This window comes from Arvicanthis niloticus, chromosome 21 (assembly GCF_011762505.2).
Source record: "Arvicanthis niloticus isolate mArvNil1 chromosome 21, mArvNil1.pat.X, whole genome shotgun sequence".
In the NCBI taxonomy this organism is placed as follows: Eukaryota; Metazoa; Chordata; class Mammalia; order Rodentia; family Muridae; genus Arvicanthis; species Arvicanthis niloticus.
This window is the reverse complement of record NC_047678.1, coordinates 23,076,862-23,103,718: the sequence shown is the minus strand read 5'-3', so window position 1 is coordinate 23,103,718 and position 26,857 is coordinate 23,076,862. Positions and strand designations below refer to the sequence as shown.

At 43.5% G+C, this 26,857-nt stretch overlaps 1 protein-coding gene across 2 annotated transcripts in view; it reads right to left on the bottom strand.

Moving 5' to 3' along the window:
- The window catches only part of Ryk (receptor like tyrosine kinase), a 69,623-nt gene extending 43,139 nt beyond the window's left edge, over positions 1-26,484 (bottom strand). For both annotated transcript variants that reach the window (XM_034484208.2, XM_034484209.2), the window contains exons 1-2: positions 26,286-26,484; positions 1,479-1,600 (exon numbers count right to left, since the gene is read on the bottom strand). In XM_034484208.2, coding sequence (XP_034340099.1) covers positions 1,479-1,600; positions 26,286-26,469 — 306 coding nt within the window. In that variant the 5' untranslated portion in view covers positions 26,470-26,484. The remainder of the gene's footprint in view (positions 1-1,478; positions 1,601-26,285) is intronic.
- Between the last annotated feature and the right edge of the window lie 373 nt (positions 26,485-26,857).

Sequence of the window (26,857 nt, the reverse complement as noted above, 5' to 3'; positions counted from 1 at the left end):
AGGTCTAGATGGGCTTGCTCAGCATGCTATCATGATGATGGAAAACCTTTCCACTGTATATACCCTTACAGGCCTTTAGAATTTACACCATATCCATACACTACCTACTCATATAATTAACTTTTTAAATAAACAAACTGCAATTAGCCGGCTGTGCTAAAAAAAAAAAAAAATCACCAGATACTATAACCTAAGAACTAGAGTTAGGGACTGTAATATCAACAAGAAGAAGCCCAAATGTATAGTTAAACACATGCTGCTAGCGCTTGGGAGGCAGAGGCAGGCAGATGTCTGAGTTCAAGGCCAGCCGGATCTACACATAGCCAGAGCTATAGAGTAAAACCCTGCCTCAAGAAGAGATAGAGAGAGAAGGATAGGAGGGGAAAGGAGGGAGAGGAGAGAAAAAGGGAGGGGAGAGGGAAGGAGAAGAAGAGGAGAGGAGAAGAGAAGAGAAATCTACAAAATAATAGAATCACTAGAGTTACTGGTCCCTTCAGTGTTTCCCCTGCAAGCATATATATTCACAGACGACCCTTCCAAGCTAGCTTCCACCACAACAGGTTCCCCACAACCAACAACTTGAGGCTGAAGAAGAACATGGACAGCACAACAAAACTTCAGATTGACACAAACTAAAACAACCACCACCACTAGTGAAACCTTAGTCATAAAGATGCTAAAGGTACCTGGTGAACTCTGAGATCTGTGAGTTAGAACACCAAACTTCCTGGTTTTGATAATTGTGCTTGGATTGTGTAAATAACACCAGTGTCCTTAGAAAATGCAAGCTAAGACATTTAGGAGCGAGGGAACATGATGCTTTCTTTCAGTGCACTTTTAAACAGCTGAAGGGTTCAAAGGCAGGGAGGCAGTGGGGAGCAAATGGTACAAACAGTATCATCTGGCAAATCTGGGAAACGAGGATGTAAGGTTCCTTGGCAGTCAGAGGTGAAGAATTCACCAATAAATAAATGGCAGAAAGTTGATAAGCCCTGGCTTCCGTATCTATGGTTACTAAGGCTCAGAGCAGTGTACATGGGAAGCTGCACGTGTGGTACCTTGGTTCCACTGTGAATGGGAAAACTATGTTCAAGTCTCCAAGTGTGTCTGGAAGAGCCAGCTGAGCAATGCTCTCTTTCCCCATCCACCCACACCCGTCCTCCAGCCATGTATGGCTCCTCTGTAACAGCAGGGTCCTCATCAGCTCTAACTGTCCTTTTCCTGGATCCAGATCTCCCTGGAAAAGCCTCAAAGGAGCCAGCCCTGTGTGATGTGCTAATCATCCCCCTGGTGGCCACCTAAACCTAAAGTTTTAGAGGAGCAGGCTCAAGACTGTATCTGTCAGATATAAACCTGAAAAAACCCAATGCTCTATACCACCACTGACCCTTCTGTGGTGAGGAAGGCCCATTCTCAGGGACGGCCTTTGCCTCTGGAGACTGGGTAACCCTGTCATGTTGTCTGCCAGCAGCTCTTACCTTGGATTTTGCATGCCAAGTGAAGTGCAGGAAGTTTGTCTCACTGGGCACTAGCAGGTTAAAGGACAGAGCATAGTGACTGATGAGGTCATTTCTCACATAGTAAAGTTCTGCATCAAGACCTAGGAAAAAAAAATGGAAAAACAGTTAACCATCCAAATGTCTTCAAACTGACTGCTTTCAGTGTCACAAATCCTTGTAGAGGGCAGAGAGAATGAGCCGATGCCCGAGTGTCAGCTGCGGTCAGCTGGCATGTGAGAGGTCTTGTGAGGCAAGGTGCTGCAGCTTTACAGCCCACAGAGAAACTGGCACTCAAAATCTAGCTCTCCTTCTGAGACAGCTGTTCTAAGACCGCCATAGCCACTCTGCCTTTTGGATTCGACGCCTCTCTGAAAAAGCCCCAAAGAAGAAACATCACTCCTTCTCAAGTGCCTGCGCTGAAGTTGCAGAAAGCTGTGAGCTACATATGGGTCTGTGCTCTTAACTGCAAAGCCATCTCTCTAGGCCCCGAAGAAAACCTTTAACCACTCCCCTTAGTGGAAAAACCGGCCTACTGTGAAAAAGATATAAGATAATAAACAAAAAAGCAAAAGGAAAAGAAAACAAAGTACTAACAAAGCCAATTACTGATGCTACCAAGTCAGTGACCTTGAGCCCTGGGCACTGTAGACAAAGGGAGAGGGAGGAATCATCAGCAAGTGTTGGAGACAGGCAAAGAACCAAAGAACTGAAAGAACAGTGGCATGGTAACTTCCTTTAAACATATTTACTGTTTAAGTTTAGTCCAGATGTCCCTAGTGCTCAGACAGGACACACTGAAACTTAACATGGCACATTTACTGAGCATGCACTGCAGGTCTGTATCTGAGGGAGACATGAAGGAGGTTACCTGGATACCTCAGATCCCTCAGCACACAGAGAGAGACCAGCAGCTCTGCCACAGACAGCTTATCTGTCAAAGCTCCTTCCTCATTTCTAACCCAGATCTGATAATACATGTAAGTCAAAAAGGAGATCTGAGTAGCACTGTTTCATGCATCCTGCACAGAGTGCCAGATACAACAAGGCAAAGCTGGAAGCCTGTGTAGAAGGCTCTACCTGCTGAAGACAGAAAATGCTAAGCAACATAAGGTGGGGACTGGTGGTGTTAGAGAAAGATGCAGAAGAGACCGGAAGATGGAGAGATTGAATGGAAAAGGAAAATGAATTCAAAGAAAACATCAATAATCACAATAATACAGTTTAAATTCAGTTAAGGGGCTGGAGAGATGGTTTGGCAGTTAAGAGTACTGATTTCTCTGTCAAGGACCTGAGTTTGAGTCCCAGCACCCACATGGCACCTCACAACAATCCATTACAGTCTCAGAGATTAAATGCCCTCTTCTGGCCTCTGTGGGTATTGCACACATGAGGGACACATACACATGCAGGCAATACACCAATACACACTAAAAAAAATAGATAAACCTTTTATAAAACTTCAATGAAGCCTGAGATATGCTAGTCTAGAGAGATTGATAAAGACAGGGCTAAAACAAAGTTCAGAAATATGTCAAATAACAAAAAGAAAAAGACGCGAGGCAACACACAATTATAGCTTAAGGTGAAACGACTCATTAGTTACTAAAACTTACAACTGAGATCTTCTATACACAAAAGATACAGCACTGTAACAGGCAAAGCTTCATATACAGAAAGCAAAAGCCAAGAGCCACAGCCACAGACTAACGTCCCCTCAGACCCAAAGGGTAGACTCATGGACAATCATAAAACATAAAAAGCATGAAGAAGGAGAAGCCAACACATAACCAAGTAACCTCTAAAAAGTCAGTAATTCACCGCATTAGTAGAAAACAAAACCAATAAAGGCAGGTGCGGTGACTCACACCAGTAATCCCAGCGCTGGGGGAAGCGCTGGAAGGTAAGGCACTCAAAGTCATCCTCCACTATTTAACAAGTTTGAGGCCAACCTGGGCAACATGAGACCCTGTTTCGAAACAAAACAGTGATGGCATATCAGATTGAAAATCTATACTGATAAAAACAGACAACAAATAATAAATGGACAGATACTTTCCTGGTCTGATAAAGAGCATTTACAAAGCCATGCAGCTAGCATGCTCAATGGTGAATTTGGCGAATTTTTACATTCTTATTTCTAAAATCATTAACAAGGTAAGGATGCCCCTACTCCTATTCAATTTCACACTTATAACGGTAAGACATTATAGCTATAGAACATCGTGAAACTGTTAAACACTCTGAAAATCAAGTAGTGGAAAGTCTGTGCTGGGTAAGTGCTTTTAGGAGAAAGCTTATGGTGAAAGGTCAGCTGCCCCTTTAAATGCTGGTTAGCCTTCTTCCAAGACACTGTATGGTTTAGATAGAGCTATGCAGACAAACCACAAGGAATGGGCTTGAAGAGGCCCAGGCCTCTTCTCAAGACCTAAGTAAACTTTGCTCTCAACCACATTCTATGAGTAGAAGGGAGAATGGTGAGCATCATAGTAAGATACACACGGGGGGGGGGGGGGGGGGGGGATGAAAATGTGAAGAGGTACTAAAACACATCATTAATCTTCAGAAAAACAAAGGCTAGAAGTACTATGAAAACCATTAGCACCCAAGAGAATAACTACAATTGACGCTGGCAAGTCAGCTCAGAACATCCCTGCCAGGGTGAAACCGCTCAACTGCTTTGAAAAGCTAACAGTTGCTTATAAATTAAACAAAAACCTACTCTATGGCCAGCAATTCCACTTGAGGTAATTCTGCAAAGGAAATGAAAACACTGTATCCACAAAACACTTGTGCAGATGTTCACAGGCCTTTTCCTACTAATAAGCAGAAGTGGAAACAATGCAAATGTTCCTCAGCAGACACTGAACTTGATACCAGTTGTTTATATTCAACAATGGAATACTACTCTACAATCAAAACCAGACTCTGTAACAAGGATGGACTTCTCAGAGTGAAAGAAACTTGACAAATGAGAATATCAAACTATTTGACTTTAGATAAAACTTTTAGAGCATACAGAATTAATTTTGGGGGCTATGACTCTGAACTGTGGCCATCTAAAAAGGATGGGAGATGGGAGTACACGGAACTTCTTGTGAGGATGGCAATGTTCAATAACTTGATTTGAGTCTAGGTCATAAAGCCATATATAAAAATTTTATTTTCTCTTTAACTGGGGGCAGAAGGGTGGGTACACATGTGAGTGCAAGTGCTCACAGAATCCAGAAGAGGGTACTGGATCCCCTGGAGCTAGAGTTATAGGGTTGCTAGCCTCCTGATATGGGTGCTGAGAACTGAACTTGGGTCCTCTCCAAGAGTAACAACGGAGCCACCTCCCCAGCCTCGAGGCAGGCACGTGTACACAAGCCCTTTCAGCTCCATTTTAAGAATGTTAAAGGTGAGCACATACACAAGGGCTCTATCCCCAGAGCAGCAGTCTGGCCTGTGCATGCTTCCTGGCGGGGCACACTGAACTCCCCTGCACCACTCCTAGGGCAGCCCCACGGCTCACATCCAGGAGGCCTGCAATTTCCATCCTCTTACACTTTAATAGCTTAACTCTGCTCTCAGGGAGCCTCAGCCACAATGAGTGGTTTGACTAGGCGACCCACCTTACCTCATAAGGTACCAATTATGCTATTGTTAGTGCTCTCTGGTCTGAAATAGTAGAAGTCTTCAATGGTCTGCCTTGAACCTTCTTTTCACCATAATCCTGTTATTTTTAGTGAATAAGCACTCTTGAAAGTTTTCTTAGGAGCGAATTTGATATTATAACAGAAATGCTTATGTTCTTGAAATATAACTCTGAATGCTGGGCAGGGAGTGGCAGCAATTTGTGACTCTAAACTTATAAGTAGTATAAATTCCTAGCAAGACAGCAGTGACTAATAAACAACAGTCATGCCAGGCAGTGGTGGTGCCAGGCAGTGGTGGTGCATGCCTTCAATCCCAACACTTGGGAGGCAGACAGGCAGGTGGGTCTCTGTGAGTCTGTGGCCAGCCAGGTCTAGAGGGAGTTTCAGAACAGCCAGGGATACACAGTGAAACCCTTTCTTAAAAAAAAAAAAAAAAAAAAAAAAAAAAAAAAAACCAACCACAAAATACATTAACAACCAAACAAGAGTCACATCTGTAAGAAACAATGATTGTAAACATTTCTTTCTTTGTAGAAGAGCACCTAAAGGCAACTCCAGGGCTTACAGCCTTTGGATCTGCACAGTCCCTTTCATCTGCGGCAATACACTAGACACCTGGTATGCTCTGAATCCCTCTGTGCCAGAAACCCATGCTTTAAATGCCTGGTCCCCCGCTTGTTTCTTGATTTTGAAGACTGTGGAGGGAGCGTTCAGGGAGCAGACCCTGCCTGTCAGAAGTATGTCACTAAGAGCAGGCCTCTGAAGGTTGTGTCTGCACTGGCTACAGCCTGCCTCTTCTGCTTCCTGTCTGCTGCCATGTGAACAAGCCGCTGCCTGCACTTCTGCTGTCCTGACAGACTGGACTCTGCAATTGAAGAAAACAAGTCTTTTCTTTCCATCAGGTTTTTTGGTCCTAGCAACACAAACATAACTCTGATGACAAAAGAAGGAAAGAGAAAGGAAGGAGAGAAGGAAGGAAGAGAGAGAGGGGGAAGAAAGGGAGGGAGGAGAGAAGAAAGGAAGGACTGAACTACAAAACCCTGAAAAGGGCTATGATACCGTGGGTGGAGCTTCTACAAATACAGTGTGGTGAACCAGTTTTGTCCAGACCTTACCACTAAGTGAAAGCAGGCAAGATGTAAACTATATGCAGCAAATTTTTAAAACTGCCTGGCACCTCAAAGTGTTCAATAAATATCCAAGAATTAAAGTCAGACATGGATATGAATAATATATGAATGTGCACATTACATATGTTCCACTTTTTAAAAGAAAGTGAGTATCAGAATATCCTAAGTAGTTGTGGTGGTTTGAATAGGTTTGGCCTCCCTAGACTCATGTGTTTGAATGCTTGGCCCGTGAGGAATGGCACAATTAGGAGGTGCGGCCTTATGGGAGAAGGTGTGACCTTGTTAGAGGAAGTATGTCACTGTGGGAGTGGGCTTTGAAGTCATATATATGTTCAAGCTCTGCCCAGTCCCCTTCTGCTACCTGCGGATCAAGACATAGAACTCTTGGCTCCTCTAGCATCAAGTCTGCCTGCACGCTGCCATGCTTCCCACCATGATGATAATGGACTAAACCTCTGAAACTGTAAGCCAGCCCTAGTTAAATGTTTTTCTTTATGAGTTGCCTTGGTCATGGTGTCTCTTCTCAGCAATACAACCCTAACTAAGAGAGAAGTGAATAGTGAATTGATTATACGAGATTTTTATGTACTCTGTATTCTTTTCTTTCTCCTTAAATTTTCTATGAAGGGTAGTCATGGTGGTACATGCCTTGAACCCCAGCATTTAGAAGACAGAGACAGGTAGATCCTACATAGTGAGTTCCAGGCCAGGTCAGTCAGGACAATACATTAAGATTTCATATAATAATATTATTATTATAATAACAACAACAACAATAACAAGTTTACATTTTCTATTAAGTATAAGTAGAAAAAATAAAGGTTTTCAAAAATATTTAAATATGCATATAGCATTTTGAAAGTCACTAAAACTAAATTCATTTACTTTCTGTGGTAGTTTAAATGAGAATGGCCCTTATTGGCTCATTTGAATGTTTGGTCTGCAACTGATGGAACTGTTTAGAAAGGATTGGGAGGTATGGCCTTGTTAGAGGAGGTGTGTCACTGGCTCTGAGATCTGAAAAACCCACAGCCCTCCAATTAGCTCTCCTGGGCCTTGTGGGTGTGATGAGATGTAAGTTCTTGGCTACTGCTCCAATGCCATGCTCGCTTGCTTGCTCCCTGCCATGATGGCTATGGACTCATCCTCTGAAACTTAAGCAAGCCCTCAATTAAATGCTTAGAAACTTTCTTTTCTAAGTTGCCTTGGTCAAGTATCTCCTCACAACAACAGAAAAGCAACTAAGACACTTTCTATTAAAAATCCATTACAGTTTAAAAGAGCCAGAAAAAAGGCTGTACATGCTCACCCACCCCAATTATTTTTCAGTTAAAGAATTACTGTGAAGATGTCATCTTTGGTATATTAAAACTGACACTAATAATGGCAAATCATTAATAATTAAAAGCTCTTCCTCCACCATCCCTTAAAATACCAAGGTATAGCAAAAATCAAAATCTGGTAAAGAACCAAAATGAAAGACCCAAGTTTAGGAAGAATCTCCACCTACAGCACTGACAGAGGATTGATGTGAAGACACATTTCAGACTGGCCATGTTCACTAGCTGTGGAGACTGGTTGTGTTCACTAGCTATGGAGTCTGGTTGTGTTCACTAGCTGTGAAGTCTGGTTGTGTTCACTAGCTGTGGAGACTGGCATGGAAAACTGTAGGATGCTGAAATAAAGCAAGAGTTTTCCAGGGAAGAAAAGGCCAGCAAGCAAGTCTACTTTCAGACAAATTCTGATCCTATGCAAAGAAAGCTGAGAAGAGGCCTTGGAAAATAGCCAATTACATATTCATACCTTTAACAGTGAACAAAGAATCCTTTATACCAAGGAGAAACTTATGATGATAAAATAACTGTTAATCTTTACTGATTAAATCAAAACAAAGTGTTTCTGGGGCTGGAGAGATGGCTCAGAGGTTAAGTCCACTGGCTGCTCTTGCAGAGGATCCAGGTTTGATTTCTGGCACCCACAATTGTCTGAAACTACTGTACAAGGTGATCTGATGCCCTCTTCTGGTCTCCATAGGCACCATGCTCACATGAAGCACATATACATGCAGACAAACAGTCATACACATCAATCAAAACAAATAAATCTTTTTTTTTTTTGATGTAAAGCATTCCTAAACAGAAATATAAAGAATGTCAATTGAGGCATGAAATTAGTATACAGAGAACAGAAGACACACACACATCCTTAATTAGTATAGTCCTAAGAAAGGCACACATCAAGATAACAGATACACTACAGAAACCATCTCCTCTCAAATCATCCACCAGACAGATAAATAAAGCTATCAGCAACCAGGTTGGTCACACACTAGTAATGGGCAGCAGGAGTTCAAGGCATCTCAGTTACTTACTGAGCTTTTAGTTAGACTAAACTACATAAAACAGTGTTCTCAAACAAAAACAAAAAACTGGGCTAGTAAGATAGCCTTGTGGGTAAAGGGACTTGCTAGACAAGCCTGGTCAACTAAATCCAACGCTCAGTTCCACAGTGGAAGAAGAAACTCCTAAAGGATATCCTCTGACCTTTATGTGAATCATGTGCCATAACTCTCCCCATATATATATATATATATATATATATATATATATATATATATATATATAATTCTTATTTTAAAAGTTATCAGCTATAAGGAAATGCAAAACCAACTTTTTAAGGCAGAAAATGTCCAGGCCAAAATTTGGTCAGCAGTGGGTGAGAAGAAAGCACATAGACAGGAAACACATGTAGGTTATGAAGTACAATCTGCCTGCTTTCTTTATCTTTTATAAGAAAAACAGAATGCAAAAACAGACTAGGAAGATTATTTACCAAAAATTAATAATGAATGTTTAATATTTTTCTTATTCTTTATGATATGACCATATTATTTTCCAAATGATCAATAAAGTCTATTTTTTGCATTGACATCCACAAAATAAAATTAAGGAAATAAAATAGTGTTAACAATTTTATCTTAAATTATTTGACAAATACTAAATTTATAAGGAGTATCATATTTTATATTTCTGGGTTTAATCTCCTTTCTTTTTCACTTAAAGTGAAAACCAGGCAAGTGAAGACAGTAAAGCCTGCTGCTCCCAACTAGCAATGCTTCCACTGTAACCATGGTGATCACATGCTCACTGAGCTCAGGGACAGAGGCCGGCAGAAGCTATGGGGATGGTAGGGCAAGCATCAACCAGGTTAAATGGACACTGAGGGGTGGTACTGAGGAAAAGAACATATTCCACAATGCATCAGTGAGCCAGTCTCATAGCAAGCCAAGGTGGAGGAATGTTAGAAAATCAGGGACCAGGAAAGGGCATGGGAGGAAGGCTCAGTGAGTCTAAGGTAGTTACTCCAGCAGGCACCTTCAGAAAAGTCTCCTGGAAACTGGGATGTTTGTGGTTCAAAGAGGAACAGTTGAAAGAAAATCAGAATAGGTTCTGATTTGGGGGAGATAGAAGAAGGTTAAAAAAAATCTGATTTAGAAAATAATGTCTTTGGGAATCCCTTTTTGGGGTCTTTTGATTCCAATACTAGTGGGCATAAAGCCATATACAATAAAGATCATACAACAAAACAGAAGAGGGTTCTGAGTCACCATCCTGGGGCAACGCAATAGATGGAAAGACAGAACGCATGAGAGCCAGTTCCTCCGAGAACAATTCCAAAAGGAAATTAAGAAACCAATTCCATCCATAGCTGTATTCCAAAGGATAAAATACTTAGAAAGCAATGTAACCAAAGAAATGAAAGACTAAGTTAAAAAAATGCAGAAGTACTGAAACAACTAAGCAGGAAAACATCCCATGCTTACAGATGGGAAGACAGCAGGGTTAGTCAAGTGGCAATATAACCCAAATGTCCAATGTCAGTCCAATGTCTCCCAAAATTCCACCTGCCTTTTATGCAGAAATAGAAAAATAGATCCTCAAATGAATATAGAATTGCAAAGTTGCTCCAAATAGTCAAAACAATCTTTTAAAAGCACATAAAAGAAGATTTGCACTTCAGTTTCAAAACTCACTACAAAGCTACATAAATCAAGACACTGCTGAAGTGGCACACATACTTCGGTGGTAACCAATACTCTCTGATTGAACTTAAGACCTGCTCAACAAGAGGAAATCATTCCTGGTCCTGGAAACCCAGCCAACTACCCACAACTAGTGAAGTCGTGCATCTTGGCGGAGAACCTACAACTTCTACTCTACTAAACAATCCCTAACCACAGTCTAAATATTGGTCCCACACCCACAGGTAAGTCCTCACCCCTCATCAGGGAAACTTCTCTGTTTTACAATGGAAGGAGACCATTACAGAAAACCACAACCAAAGCAAAATGTTATGGAGCCCAATCCTAACAGATACATCTACAACATAACTCCTGAGACTATGGCTCAGGGATTATTGTGGAAGATGAGAAGAGAAGATTTTAAGAATCAGAGGAACAGGAAGTTTGCTTTATAGATGTCATAAGCGACATCTATAAAGTCTCAGCAACATGACTGCTTAAGCACAAGCGGAACAGGAACAACACAGACATCTAACGTGGATGAGGGAGAAAGCCCATGAGGCCCGGAAACATACACATAAGTAACATTACACAGCTAGGGCAGGTTGTATTTATGTATTTAGGATCTCTCTCTCTCTCTCTCTCTCTCTCTCTCTCTCTCTCTCTCTCTCTCTCTCTCTCTCTCACACACACACACACACACACACACACACACACGAGACCATGAATTTGAAAGAGGAATGAGGGACATATGGGAATGTTAGGGGGAAGGGAGAAATGATAATGATTATAAATCTCAGAAAGCTAAAATAAAATAATAGTACAGTTCTAACATAATGGCAGCTGTATAAACTAACAGAACAGAATTGAAGCCAGAAATAAAGTTATAAAATTCTGAAGACTTGCCAGGCAGTGATGATAGCTAGCGCACAACTTTAATCCCAGAACTCCGGAGGCAAAGGCAGGCAGATCTCTGTGAGTTTGAGACCAGCTCTGGTCTACAGAGTGAGTTCCAGGATAGCCAAGACTATATAGAGAAACCTTGTCTTGAAACCACCACCCATTCCCCCAAAAATCAAAGACTCAATTTTTGATAAGGGTACCAAAATCATTTGCCAGAGAAGACTATTCATCATCAACAAACAATTTTGGGACAACTGGTTATTCTGTAAGAAGAATGCAACTGGATCCCTACCTCACACCACAGACAAAGATTTGTTTAAAACAGATGACCCAAACATAAGACTTAAAACCAAAACTCTTGGAAGAATATTAAAGATATATCTTTATAACCTTGGTAGCGGGTTCTTACAACAGGATAGCAAAAGGACAAGCAATCGATGAAAAAAGAGGATAAACCAAGCCAGGAGGTGGTGGCACATGCACTTAGTCTCAGTACTAGGGAGGCAGAGGCAAGTGGATCTCTGAATTCAAGGCCAGCATAGTCTACAGAACCAGTTCCAGAACAGTCAGGGCTACATAAAGAAACTCTGTCTCAAAAACAAAACAACAAAGGAAGGAAAGAAGGAAGGGAGGAAGGGAGGGAAGGAAGGGAGGAAGGGAAGAAGGGAGGGAGGGAGGGAGGGAGGGAGGGAGGAAAAGGGGAAGGGAGGGAAGAAAGAGAGAGAGAGAGAGAGAGAGAGAGAGAGAGAGAGAGCAAAATTCATTAAAGAAATGTTTTAAGTCTATGCAAAAAAAAAAGAAACAAAAACAAAAAACAACAACAAAAACCCCCAACCTACTATTACAAAGACAAGAAAACACATAGAATGGAGGATGGCACCAGCAAATTACACCTGGCAAGCATGTGAATTCTGGATATATAAATAATTCTTACAATTTAGCAAACAGTACTAGTCCAATCTAAAAATGGACTATGGACTTGAACACCCATTTCTCCAGAGAAGACATATAAATAACCACATGAAAAGATGTTACACATTGTTCAATACCAGGAAAACAGAGGCAAAACAAAAATGAGGTACTTCATACTGCCTAGAATAACCACAGCCAAAAAAGCAGAAAATAGCAAGAGCTGACAGAATGCAGAGAAACAGGACCCCTGCAGTCTTGGTAGGAATACACACCAGTCAGCCACTGAAAATACCCCAGCAGTGCCTTAAAAGGTTAAAACGGTGTTACCAGATGATCCTGGATCCTAGTCTAAGTATGTATCTAACTTGAACACAGATCCAACTGGGCACTTGCATATTCTCAGCACCATCATTCACAACACCCAAAATGTGTAAATAACTCAAATGTCCCTGAACAGATAAAAAGTAAATTGTGGTATAAAAACAGAATGAAAAGATGTATGGGAACCTCCACAATATTATGCTACATGAAAGCATAATGAAAGCTACAGAAAAAAACATCACGTAATGTGTGAATCCACTTATGTAAAGATACAGAACAGGGTCAGTGAGATGTTCAGCAGGTAAAGGTGCCTGCCACCAAAGACAACCTGAGTTCGATCCCCAGAAACCAAACAGTGGAGAAAATCAATTCCTGCAAGTTGTCTTCAAACCTTTTTGTTTGCATTGCGTGTGCGTGTGCATGCATGTGTACACACACACACACACACACACACACACCCCAGATAGACAGGTAGGTAGGTCGAAGGATGACATAGATGATAGATGGATGGATGGATGGATGGATGGATGGATGGATGGACAGACGGACAGAGACAGATAAATAACAGACAGATATAGGTAGATGATATAGAAAGAAGATATAGATGGATGATAAATGACAGAAAGACAGACAGACAGACTGACTGATTGATTTTTGAAAGAAGCAGCACAATGGAGACTCAAGAACTGAAACTCTACCATACAAAGAGGGAGGGCCAAGAGAGGAGGGAACAAAACAGGGAAAGGAGAACAGGCAGAGAGCGGAAAGGGCTCTGTGGAGGTAATAAGGCAAAGGCCATAGGCCATGGACTGACTAGGTAGCGTTTTGTCATCAGAATGCACAGAAAATTGCCATTCTGACTTAGGATAAGCACTTCAACTGTTCAACTTCATCAACCTGACTTAAGTTTCTTGCTGCCAACTCCAGCAAAGTAAGGATGTTACTCTCTCCTAAGAAAGGATAACATTTGTTCAGAATTTGATTCTAAACAACCCATATTTAATGCTACAAAATTTGTTCCTCCTGCAAAATTTTCATGACCTATCAAGAAAAATATGTTTTTCACTATACAATTTTAAGTCTCAAATTAATAATCCACTAATTAAAAATTTTCCAAATGACTTTGACAGTTAACTACGGATTCCAATGTTGTCATCCTGTTGGTGAGTCACTGAAGAATCTCCCTTTTTATTATAAAGAGTGCACTTGACAGGATGCATTTCTGAGAGCTGCTTACAGGATGCATTTCTGAGAGCTGCTTACAGGACAGGCAGGCTCCTCTAGTTTGCTTGTAGCATTTAGTGGCAGATGCATGAATAGCTGGCTGTTGATAAAAATCAACTACATCAAAGACAGGTTTTAAGAAAAGGTTATATTACAAACTGTCAGGCATCAGTTAGAATAAGAAAACAGGAGTAACATTGTGGAGACTGAACTAAAGCGGCTTTCACAGTGCAGACCTCTCCTCCTGGCTTGAGACTAAGTAGGTGAGTGGCCTTTGGCACGCAACTCCTGAGCCATCTTCCATAAGTCAACTTTCTCAACTATAAGACAAAAGACGTAGACCAGATGATGCTAATCCCCTCCTCCACTAAAAATCCTGTATTTTTTGACATCAGCAGTAGTTTCTAAATGTCAACCAAAACATAAGTATTCTATGATACATCCATGACTCCCACATATCAATCAAAATTTTAAAAAAATTTCAAGTCAAGACAATCTTTTAGGTCTAATCAGAAAAAAAGTAATCAACGTATTTTAAACCACTAAATATACTTACTGACACAAAATGAAAATAAAAGGCTCTTGCTTCTAATGTTTCTAGTTTATGTAAAACAATAAACTGAAAATAAGTTTGTTGCTCAAAATCTAGTAAGTCTAGTTATGCCCAGTGCACACACCCAAACAATTCATTGAGAAGCAACATTTAACTGTACACAGCGGAGACTGCCGGGCTGGAGATGCGTGAGGAGGCGCTTTTGCAGAGCTTGAGTTCAGTTGCCAGCAGACACTCGGTGCCCTCAGCAGAGTGCTGCCCACAGTTGATGGCAGGAAAGGTGCACCTTCTTTCACCACTAAAAAGGTCTCTTCAAGCCTTGTGGCTACTCAAGCAGGGATAATGGGAGCTGAGAGCTCTCATGGACTACTCAACCACACAACACAGTGTTTGCTTCATGTCTCTCTCAGCCTTAAATATCTTGGCAGAGCTGAGGTAACAGTGCATACTTGCATACAGAAAAAAACAAGGCAAGCATTTAAAAAAAGACAGCTATGATCAACAAAAGGTCACTGTACCCCTACTTCGCACCTCTTATTTAGGCTTCCTCCTTCAGACCAAGGCCCGTCTTCCCAAAACCCATGGTAATTCTGTGATAACTAATCACAGAAACTCAAGCCATCCATCACAAAAGCTGTGTTCTGGTTTGACTCTGCTAGTGCTCTGAAAGAAGTTATGCAGACTTGGAGGAAGAGTAAAGCCATTTGATTTCAAATGGATGTGTAGTCATCTTCCCCCATCAGCAAGCACTGTAGCAAATGTAGCAAAAACACTTTAAATTAAAACAACAAAACACTTCACTCCCAAGGAAAATATAGGTCAAAGAGAAACACATAAGAGCATTTCCCTAAAAAATGTGATTACATATGATTTGTACAATAGCCAAACGTGTAAAAGGTACTTCCCAAATCCTTCCAAGGATACACATACTCCAGCACTGAAACATAAAACATGACCTCCCGACCATAGAGAAAAAATCCCCAGCATTTGGTAAAACAGAGAGTCTAGACAATAGTTTGGCGTGTTCCCTGACCTAGAAGAAGAAAGTGATACGACCAGTTTATTTTGTAGCACTGACACAGCCACAGAAATGGAGAACTGTAGCCAGGGCTTCATGTCAGCACTGCCCAACTTCTTTGACTTCCACTGCTATCAGGAACACACTTCACCTCAGAGGCTGGACTGATTCAGACAATAATCTAGGCTGCTATAAAACACAGAGAATCGAACATCGCTTCTTCCTGCCAGCAACAGGTAGCAGGGTGCTATCTCAGGAATTCAATTCCAAAGCTGTAAGAATTTTTTTCCAAAGTAAATCACATAGCTTTCTGTCAAAAGTTAGTTCCACAAGGCCAGGTTCTTTATCTGTTGTATTCACCAAAAATATACCTCATGCTCCTAAAATAAGGTCATGTTACACTTGTAAAAGAATATTGTTATTAATGCAATCAACCAAATATCTAAATGACCCAATAACCTGAGGCCTGGTTTGTTAAAGTAGTGGCGAATAATCGTCACTCCAGTGGGTTGTGCTTACGTGGCCTATTGTCTTAGGCCTGGAATAATGTTTCCTCATACAGTTAAAAGTGAGGAAAGGGGCTCACGGGGTACAGGTACCTAACTGGCTCTTCCTGGGGATGGTTAGCAGGCTCCTTCCCTGTGTCCTACAGCTTACGCCAAGTCCTTCCTCATAACCAAACAGATGAGCCATTCTACCTTCCTCAGCAGAGCCCAACCAGAAATGAAGCAGCCCGAAATGTTGAGTATATTTGTTTTTAATGCAAAGATAGAAGAAATCCCCAACAGTGACTAACACAAACTGTTGTGAGGCTCATGCAGCGTATTCAAATGCATTAGAGCACCTGTGCTAAGAGCAACCCCATCGTACATACGCAGAAAGGAATATTCAGATCATTGGTTACAGCTTGCTTTTCTGTGGGCCTGATAAACACCACAACCCAAAGCAACTTGAGGAAGAACACTGCAGGTCACAGCCAATCAATGAGGGAATCCGGCAGGAAGAGAAGCAGAACCTACTGAGAAACAGAGAAACTCTCACAAGTACTGCCTCGCTCACTAACTCATGCTCAAATAACTTTGTTTGTTTGTTTGTTTGTTTGTTTGTTTGTTTTGAGACAAGGTTTCTCTGTGTAGCCCTGGCAGTCCTGGAATTCACTCTGTAGACTAGGCTGTCCTTGAACTCAGAGATTTACCTGACTCTTGGGATAAAAGTGTGTGCCACCACCATCTGGCTCAGATAGTTTTCCTATACAGCCCAGACCCACATGCCCAGAGATAACACAGCCCACAGTTGGGCAGGCCTTCCCACATCAGTAATTAATCAAGAAAATGCCCCACAAATATGTCCACAGGCCAAGCTGATAGAAGCAATTCTTGAATTGAGGGTCCCTCTTTCCAGATGTGTCCCACTGACCATCAAGATTCGCCACTACACGAGCCTAACCACACAGAGTGGAAGAGGATGCAATGAACATGCAAACATGTGAGTTCCCACACTCTCCTACACTTGCTACCTACCATACGCTCACAAGTGTGCATGCACAAACAGATCCAAACCTTACACACTGCTTCTTTGAGCAGGGTTACTTTTTCCTCTTATAAATCATTAAGGAATTGACTTTAGGGGAGACAGAAACAATAAGCATTTAGTGAGAGTACCGGAAGCTTGACTGATCCTCTCATCTGAATATCAAGACTGCACACAACTGATTGATTAGTTTAAAGGACCCATCAGGAGGGGTCCCTGAAACAAAAACCACAAGTGGTGAGCTCTACAGTTACAGAGCAGAGAAGGGCGCAGAAGTCAAGTGAGATGACTCAGCAGGTGACCACTCACACAGAGTATGAGTGAGCTTGATGACCAAAACAACTACACTGCAAACAGAATTGTCTCCTCAAAGCTGTCCTTTGACCTCCACATGAATGCTGTGACATGAGTATGTATATACAGAGATTGGTGAACAGACAGACGGATGGGCAGATGGATAGATGTGGGGGCGGGGGCGGGGGGGGGTACTCAAGGAAGAAACTGAGGTGACAAAGGTAAACTAGGCTTGTGGTACACACCTATAAAGAGGCTAAGGCAAAAGGGTTACTGTGTCTTTTTTGTTTTGTTTTGTTTTGTTTTGTTTTGTTTTGTTTTTCGAGACAGGGTTTCTCTTTGTAGCCCTGGCTGTCCTGGAACTCACTCTGTAGACCAGGCTGGCCTCGAACTCAGAAATCCGCCTGCCTCTGCCTCCCAAGTGCTGGGATTAAAGGCGTGCGCCACCACTGCCCGGCTTGCCGTGTCTTTTAAAAGCAGGCACAAGCCAAGAGTAAGATCTAAACCAAAAGATTAAAAATATGTTTAAAAGAGCTAAGTCCAGCAACATTATGGAAATATGGCACACAAAACAGATCACTAGAAAGGAGAGGTAAACAAAGTGAAAAATCCAAGATCCAGAGTGTTGAGCTCCAGCGCTCATCTGAGTCATGCCGGGGCATGCAAAGTAGAAGCCAGTCAGGGGCAGAGAGAGGGTGAAGTGAACAGTGCCCAATACTCAGAATTTGGATCCATTCCATCAGCCAGACTGGAGGCTCGTGCTTCACAGTTCAGTGGGATAAATACAGAAGTGTCTTAACTCCCCGTGGGGAACAATGAGCCTCACTACTGGTTTTGTTCCATCCAACAAGCCTTATAAGTAACACCCAGAAGGTTCAAACAGTTTCCGAGTAATTTAACTGCATCCCAGAACAAAATCCAAGGATATTTAAAGGAATTCATAAATATTCAGCAGTCAGGCATCCTGGTACACACCTACAATTCCAGCATGTGGGAAAAATGAAGTCGGAGGCTAGCCTGGATTACAGAACAAGTGTCTGTCTAAAACAAACAAAGCAAAAACAGAAAAGGCAGCAAGGCTGAGAAGATGCTCAGCTGGTAACATGCTTGCTACAAAAGAGTGAGAACCCAATACCCACACAAAAGGCGGGCACACACCTTTAATCCCAGTACCTGGGAGGCAGAGGCAGAGGCAGAGGCAGAGGCAGGTTTACCTCTGTGAGTTCAAGGCCAGCCTACACTACAGAGCAAGTTCTAGGACACTCAGGGCTACACAGAGAAACCCTGTCTCAAAAATCCAAAAGACTCACAGATACCCGTGAACTTTACCAGAAGTTCTACGAGGTCCCAAGCCTAAGAACTTTCTAGCAAAGTATGCAATCTTATTATGCAGACCCCTGCCTCCCAGAAAGACTTTCACCAGAAGGGTGAAAACCACTGGCATTTCCCAGGACAGCACCTCTTTAGCTGGACATTTTGAAATGATATGCTGGTTATGTTGTTACAGTATAACATTATATTGCTAAAGGGTATGTCACTTTATCTGACGTATAGAAGGAAAGTAGTCCGTTAACTGAGTACTCCCACTAACTGTAAGACAGCTGCAAATTTACAAGGGTATCTTGCAGTCAGTGACACATCTGAGTTCCACCTCAGATCAACTACAAGGGCTGAGGACCTGGCTCTGGGGGTACAGCACCTACCTGGCATTCATGGAGCTCTGGTTTGATCTCCAGCACCACATGAAGCGGGAGTTGTAGGCACTTGGGATTCCAGAACTTGGGAGGGGAAGGCAGGAGGATCAGTTCAGATCACTGCACCAGTTGGTAAGGGTCTATCCAAGAATTTGGATGTTGTTGCAGCTCCCCAGGTGATTTCAGTGGGAGCCAGTAGACTGCTACCCTCCAGCAAATTGTGTATTTTACCAGAATCTTGGTTTTATCTATTTAAAAATTTAAAAATGTACCAGATGCTGCTGAAGAACGTGTGTGAAATACCTGGCATGCATAAGATGAATTAGTTCTCTCTAGATTATGGGTATCTCCCAAGTTAAGAGCTGTGTGCATTCTATTATAGCTTAAACTATAAGAATGACAGCCACTCAGCATTGTCATTGCTGGGAACAGCAAAATAACCCTTCAGTGAGCATTTACTATACATCTGAGCCATTTGTTTTGGCATTTGTTTTAGGAAGCCCTACACAATGGGATGTTGTTTAGTAACATCCAGACTAGAAGATACACACATCAACAAGGATAACACACACAAAAAGTGTACTTCTGCCGTAATTTAAGAGTAACTTAATAGTTTGGTCTCAAGTGCGGGTTTTTCTTATCTCTCAGTCTGACAAGATCTAAAAGGACAGTGATGTACAGCATCAAAACCCCCAAAGCAATGCTGGGGAGGTTCTCAGTTCTGAGTGTTTGAGGAACAAGATGTGCACCTTCCACTTACTCTTGCAGTGAACTTAAAACCCAAGCAGCACTGAGGCAGCACCTTCAGAACTCACTCATTAACTCAGGATGTGACTCACATGGGACAAGTTTAGCCATAATTGGACAGAATTTTCCCCCATATGTGCAGGGAGAAAGAAACTCAAACCCACAATTGCACAATGTCTCAGGCCTGGCCTCCCAATGAAGAACACATGGTCTCAGATTAAGCTGTGCCAATACCACCAACCCCAACCTAACAAAACGCCTAGGGTTAAGGGTTCACTTCAGGATGCTAACCCACTCCTGCCAAAGCGTCCCCTTAGCAGGTTATACCAGTGCCACAAGCAAGGAGGACACCACCCCTGTCCAACCAAGCCTCTGGCCTGAGAGTCTGAGGGAGAGGAGCCTGACAGGGAGAATACTTGGCTCATCACATTTGTTTTTCTCAACTGCCTTTCCCATAAAGACAGGGTCCTTTGGCTCAGACACCAAATCTAAAGAAGAGTGGACTCTAGAGAATACCTTCCCTTTAGCCCTGAGATCTCCTTCAGTTAAACCTTCCAATTCATTGCCAGCTCCTAATAAATCCACCCCACCTCTTCACCTGCTCCCCAACCCAAGTACTATGACGATGTCTTAACTATGGACAGGGAATCACATACTATCTCTTCTACAACCCATACTGACTGCACTCTCCTCCCCTAGCCCTGCTTTATTTGTTGTGAGGTATTTTATTTTGTTGGCTAGGTTTTGTTGTTATTTTGTTTGGGGGAGGAGAGTAAGTCAGAGTCTCACATATACAAGGCTGGCCAGGAAGTCCTGATACCCCTGCCTCCACCTCTGGAGTGCTGCCTAATGACTCCCATAGCTTTCCATTCCCAGAGAAGCACTTCCAATCCGCTCACAGCTGTCTTCTCTGCCTCTCCTCTGCTCATTGCTCTCAACCCAGCCACTTCAGAGTTCGGCAGTGTCTGCCCCCACACTCCATGCCACACTCTCTGCCTGGCCCTAAGTGTGTCTCCTGTCTGCCTGTCCCGCTCAACCTGGAGATGAGATGTAAATATTTTCCTTCCTGGGATCCCTTCCCAAACTCTTCAAGCCTCTCTTTCCTCTCTCAAAAGTAACATTCCTACAAAAAACAAAAACCATCCCATCAAACATAGTGAAAAATGAAAAATAACCCTATCACTTACCCACATCAATCACAATCAAAGTGACCACTCCTCCAATAATCTACAATGTAACTCTGTATCTCAGAGCTACAGTCCTACATGGGACAATTACACAAACATACACAAACATACACAAACATACACACACACACACACACACACTTCCTTAAGGAAAGGACTCTAATCATTTTTAGTCATTATCTCCAAAATATATAATACTTCAACTTTCTTTCCCTAGACTGCTCTGAGAAGCAAGTGTCTAAACTAGTGTAAACTGTCCTTAAATAAGATGTGAGCAAGCACCGCTTTCCCAGAAGCTATTTGGTTTGAAAGGAGAAGCAAGCTAGCCAGAGGAAATGTTTAACTGGTTCCTTCTCTCTGAAGCTGTCTTCACTGCTGTGGACCACAGCTCCCTGTCACAGCCAACACTGTCACCACGCCTTCCCAGCCACTGGCATCTTATTCCCAAGCCTCTGGCACTGCTCCAGCAGTCGAGGAGCACAGGACAACATTAGTGAGCCTAGGAGGACACTGATAGTAACCAGGACCACAAGCCAGCACTGTTTGAGTTCTGGCTTAACTGCAGCTGCTCCAGGGCTGCCGGAAACAGTAGGGATCCAGATTCAGGCACGACTGAGTCAAGGCCTGGCCTTCTACTCAATGACCACCACACTTTGAATCAAGGTCCTCATACTTAAAATATGGATGGACACAGTAGCCAGTACTGTAGTCTGCTAAGGACAGTAATGAGAGCAGTGAGACAGGGCCTCGTTACACAGGAAAACCTCAGACACTGCTCAGAACATACTCGGACTTCCATCAAGACAGCATGTACATGCACAGACCAAGGACCCACTCCAAGTCTGTTTTCTCACTGCTAAGGTAAAAACCTTTGTATTCCCCCAGAATCCATGTTATACTTTTAAGCCCCATGGCGGACAGATAAACAGGGCTTTGGGAGAGGATTAGGTTTTACAGACAGGAGGAGGATCAGTGCCCTTATAATGAAGACCACAGAGCTCATTTTACCCTCCCATTGTGTGAGAACGGATAGATCTATGAACCAGAAAACAGGCCCTGACCAGAAACCAAGCCATCAGCACTTTGATGTTGGCTTTCCCAGCATCCAGAACTGTAGAAAATACATTTCTGTTGCTTCTTAGGGCCTCAGTTTATGGAATCTTGTTTCAGCCTGCTTGTGTACTGAAGTGTCAGCACATGACTGCAAGGAATATGTATTTTACACGGGGAAACTTGTACCACACATCAGGAGCACTCTGTTCACCACTACTGACCACCGCTGTCCTTACAAAACAACTGCCACATGTCATCTTCAACAAGGACCAAGCTTAATGCCATTACACAGCTCAGAATGACCAAAGCCTCTGGATAGTAACGGAACCGCATTATCAAGCCAAGAAGGAAAAAAAAACCATTGTCTATTTTATCAAACTTTTGCACGATGGAAAGCAGGTAGGAGAGAGATCAGTATCCCTATGACCCCTTAAAAGGCTCAGCCCTCAAGGTACCTGGGAGGTACCAAATGTCACCCTGAGGGAGCCAATGTGCAAATACAGCAGCAGGTGCCCAGGTTCAGTAGGAGACCCCCAGGTCTAGGGAAATTGAGTCGTAAGGGCAGGGAATTATAACCAGAAGTCAAAGTCTACAGCCTGAGGGTGAAAACTTCCATTCCTCCCCAACCAGGTACCCCAAAGCCTGGCAGCTGATTTATCACCCAGCATTCCAGAGGCAGGAAGTTTCCTGAGGCTTCTTTACAGACACTGAGCAGAGCCCTAATTAGATACAAAATTCTGTACTGATGTTTCAGACAGGCTTCCAGCGAAATGCCCACCTGCACTCCAGCAGACTGCAAGAATTGTCAGCACATGTGTGTGTTTTCGCCCTTCTAACAATCTTACTACACAAAGCCAAGGATCAGACATCTATAACCATAAACAGAAGAATTCTGTTTAATTCTGACGACAACAACAACATTAATAATAACAGATTAAGATAAAACATTCACAAGATGCAGTAAAATATAGAGAAAAAATTACAAAAATTAGAAACATCAGTAACATTTTTTAAATGAAAGCTGGGAAGACAAAATTGAGAACTCTCTGTCCATTGGTTTCAATACAACGCAATAAAAGTAAGATTAAAAACCATGAAGTTCAACTCTAGGGGGGAAAAAAAAAATCAACAGACACATGACAGTCATCTCAGAAAAAAAAAAAAGACACATAGGAAGAAATAAGGCAGAGAATATTGTTTAAAAAGTGAACAAACACTCCCCAAAACTGAAGGCTTTGCAACACAATTAACAAACTTCAGAATGTCAGAGGGAAAACACTCTGAAATTCTAAAAACCATGAAGGGGGAGAAAAAGGAGTTAGAAAGAAATGGCTTTGAACTCTTTATCTGAAATTCTTACAGGAGAAAATACCATCCAAATTGTGAACAAAAATTATGTTCCACCTAACATTCTAAAGTCAGCCAGACCATCAACAAAGTGTGAAGGTAAAATGAAATTTTTCGGACATAAAGGACCTCAAATAACATCTCTTTCCCATGAACCCTATCCCTAGGGTTCCACTGAGGATACACACAATCAGCAAAGAAAAGCAAAAGCAGGAAAAAAGAGACCAGGGAGGACAGAGAGGTACAAAGTGCTACTGTCCAGCCCAAAGCAAGGGATGGATGACGCTAAATCAAGACATCACTGGGAAGAATCCAATGGAACTAACAGATGTCTTAATGTGCTGCCTGAGGGGGCGGGGGGATCAAAAGGCACTCAACATGTTTCTTGGGGTACCTGAGAGAATATGTGTACAGACACAAAACAGGCTAATCAAAAAGGTTTAAAATCCAATTATTTGTTCTGGGGAAAACCAGAACAAAGGGGGTGAGGGTGGGAAGGGGTGTCCACTAGTTCATATCTCACTCAGAAAAGGACAATGTATTTGTACACTGTAGCTGACAACTGACTGCTGATTTAAAACTGCACTGGAAGACTAGAGAGATGGCTCTGTGGTCAAGAGCACTGGCAGCTCTTCCAGAGGACCCATGTTCAATTCCCAGAACCCACATGGCAACTTGCAACTGTCTGTAACTTCAGTTCCCTCATACAGACAAAACTCTAATGCCCATGAAATAAAAATAAATCTTTTTTAAAACTTTAAAAGAACTGCACTGGGGAATCTGATGTACACAGGTGACTCCAGAAGACAAATGTTCAGTCCAGGTTAGTATAGACATTCAAAAGACAACAAAGACAAGATAAACACCACAACACCCCCTGGGGGAGTGGGACCTGGAGGACAAAAAGGCCAAAGACAGGGTGCTGATGATTTCTGGTTTAAGCCCCCTTTTGCTATTCAATTGGTTTTTATTATGTGCAGCTTATGACTGGATTAAAACCACTTTTCCTACCAAGTACAACTAGCTCGACAGAGCTGTCACTTCCGCCTTCCAAGTTTTCACTTGGCATTCTGAACCCTGGGTCGTAGGAACTCTGTAAAATCGACACTTGCTTGCCTAAGTTTTTGAAAGTCACTTAACCTTTTAAGCATAGGAAGACATGGTAGGAAAGTATCATTTCAAGCAGTCTCGCACACACACCCAAACAGCCACACTCCGGAGGCCCTGCATACACCCAGACAAAGCCAGGGAATCCTTCAACAGCGGCACAGCTGAGGGAAACATTCTGGATCTGGAAGAGGAGTTTCTAGAGATGACATTGTGACAGGACAACTCAGCTTGCACTGAACTGACATACCTAAAGGTGGTTGGGAGTGTTAGGGAGCAAGTTTCCCCCTGTAATCCTCACACTGCCCACTGCTGGGCTTACATGTTGGGTGCTCATCCATTAGGTGCCTACTCAGCTACTGTCCTTAGAAAATCAGTTCCTGGCTACAAAGGTATCACTTCAAGTACTAATGAGCAGCGGCCTTTTTTCTAACATGCCACAACCAAACTTCTATATGCGCATGCCTTTCAATAACTTAGTCTGCAGTCAGCAAACACTGTCTTATGTGGGTATATAATATATATGTAACATATGAAATAAGCCATGTTACCTTAAGCAAGTTACTTAAAGCCTCACTTTTCTCATCTCCCACAGGATAACAAGAGACTGAGAAGTAACATGTGTAAGTCCATACCAGGCCCCAGCTAGATGGCTCAGCAGGTAAAGGCACTTGTTGTCCAGTCAGATGACAAAAGTTCGAGCCCTGGGCCCCCTACTGTGGAAAGAGACAGCCCATACCCTCAAGTGCCCTCTGATCTCCACAGAACACATCGTGGTACACACACTATAAAAATAAATAAATGTAACAGCAAAACTCTATTATGCAATGGTAGGCACATGCACTCCATGTTTGCTGCTAGCTGTCACTGTCCCCCTGTTCCCGTCCTGGCTGAGACAGGAGGAAAGGAAATACATGTCAATAAAGTCACAATTACGTAAGTTCTTTTAACAGCAACAAAAACAACACTTTACAAAAGCATGCCTAGGAGCTGCCTTACAAATCATTTTTCCTAAGCTTTCCACCCATGCTCCAGAAGTAACTCAGATGCAGTTTCAATTCTGCTAGACTAAATTCAGCTAATTCAACTAGACTATAAGGAAGGTTAAAATAGGATGTTACAAAAACATGGTTCTTCTTTGGTTAGAGAGTATAAACCTACTCATACAACTATGTCTAAACAGTCTGCTAAAAGCAATTTTCATTCCGAGGCTGAGCTCTCTTAAAAGACTTTAAGAAACTCCTTTAACAGGCAGATGGATCTCTGTGAGCTTGAGGCCAACCTGGTCTACATAGTGGATTCCAGAACAGCCCAGGCAACATAAGGCCCGGTCTCAAAAAGAAAAAAGAAACTCCTCTAATACATACACACACACACACACACACACACACACACACACACACACACACACACACGGGAGTGGAGGGTGGAGGGAGGGACATGCTCGCCCACTAAAAGGTGACACTTAATGGATGCGATCAGTTCCAACACTTCACTCAGATACACCCCGAGAAAAAGTGGGCTGCCTTAATGCACAAAAGATGGTAAAAGCTGGTTATCCCCAACTATCAGAGACTTCCTTTTGATGGCTGGCCAGGCCTTCCTTCAAGGGCTGAGTTTCAGAATGCACAAAGTTCCAAGCGGAGGGCAGAATCATTTTTTTCAAATGGACTCCCCAAACAACGGGGCTAAACAGGTAAACGGAACCTCCGCCCTCGGTCCCAAAGCCAAGTTCTCCTCTCGCTTCAGGGTCTGCAGAGTAGGCGAGTGGCCTGGAACAGCAGCATCAGGTCAAACTCAACGAACCCAAGGCAAACCCCGAAGCTGAAGGTCCGGTCGGCCCTAAGGTGTGCAGGATGCCACACAACTCAGGGCGCCCGGCTCACCTTGTCCCCACTCGCTAGCCAGAAAGCACGCGCGCAGCGGCGTGGCCTGTGCGCCACCCACAGTAGGCTAAGGAGCGGCCACCCGTGTCCGGAGCGCCGACTCCGAGGCTCCGGAGCTCCGCGGCCTAGAGTGACACGCGCAGGGAGGCTGCGGAGAGAGCGCGCGCGGGCGGCGCAGCGGCAGCACCGCGGGCTCACGAGGCCCCAGGAGCGGCGCCACTCACCGAGCAGCCGGCGCACCTCGTCCTCGCTCAGGTAGAGGCTCACGCTGGGTCCCGCAGAAGCGGCGGCCAGGGCCGGGGACCGCGGGGCGGCGGCGGGCAGCATCGCCAGCAGCAGCAGCAGCAGCGGCGGCGGCGGGGCCCTCAGGCCGCCGGTCCCCGGGACGCCGCCCCGGCCCGCGGGCATGGCCGCCGCCCAGCAGGAGCGTCCGCCGCCCGCCGCGCCGCCGCGCACCCCGGCCCCGAGCGCCTCACAGCCCCGAGCCGGGGGCGGCCGGCCAGCTCATCGCGCCGCCGCTTCAGACCCGCCGCCCGGGAACGGGAGGTGGGGGGGGGGGAGAGGTGCTGGCGGAGACGCGCGCGTGCGCGTGCCCGTCGTGCGCGAGGGCGCGCACGCACGCGCCGCCCGACCCAGGGCGCCGGGTTCTGGAGCGCGCGTGCACGCGAGAGCTTCGTAGACCTGAAGTCAGGGGTGGGGGCCGCGAGTAAGGGTTGGTATAAATAACATTACGTTGTTTGCCAGTGTGAAATGTGCAAAGAATGAAGGAAATGAAATAAAGAGGAACACGCTAATC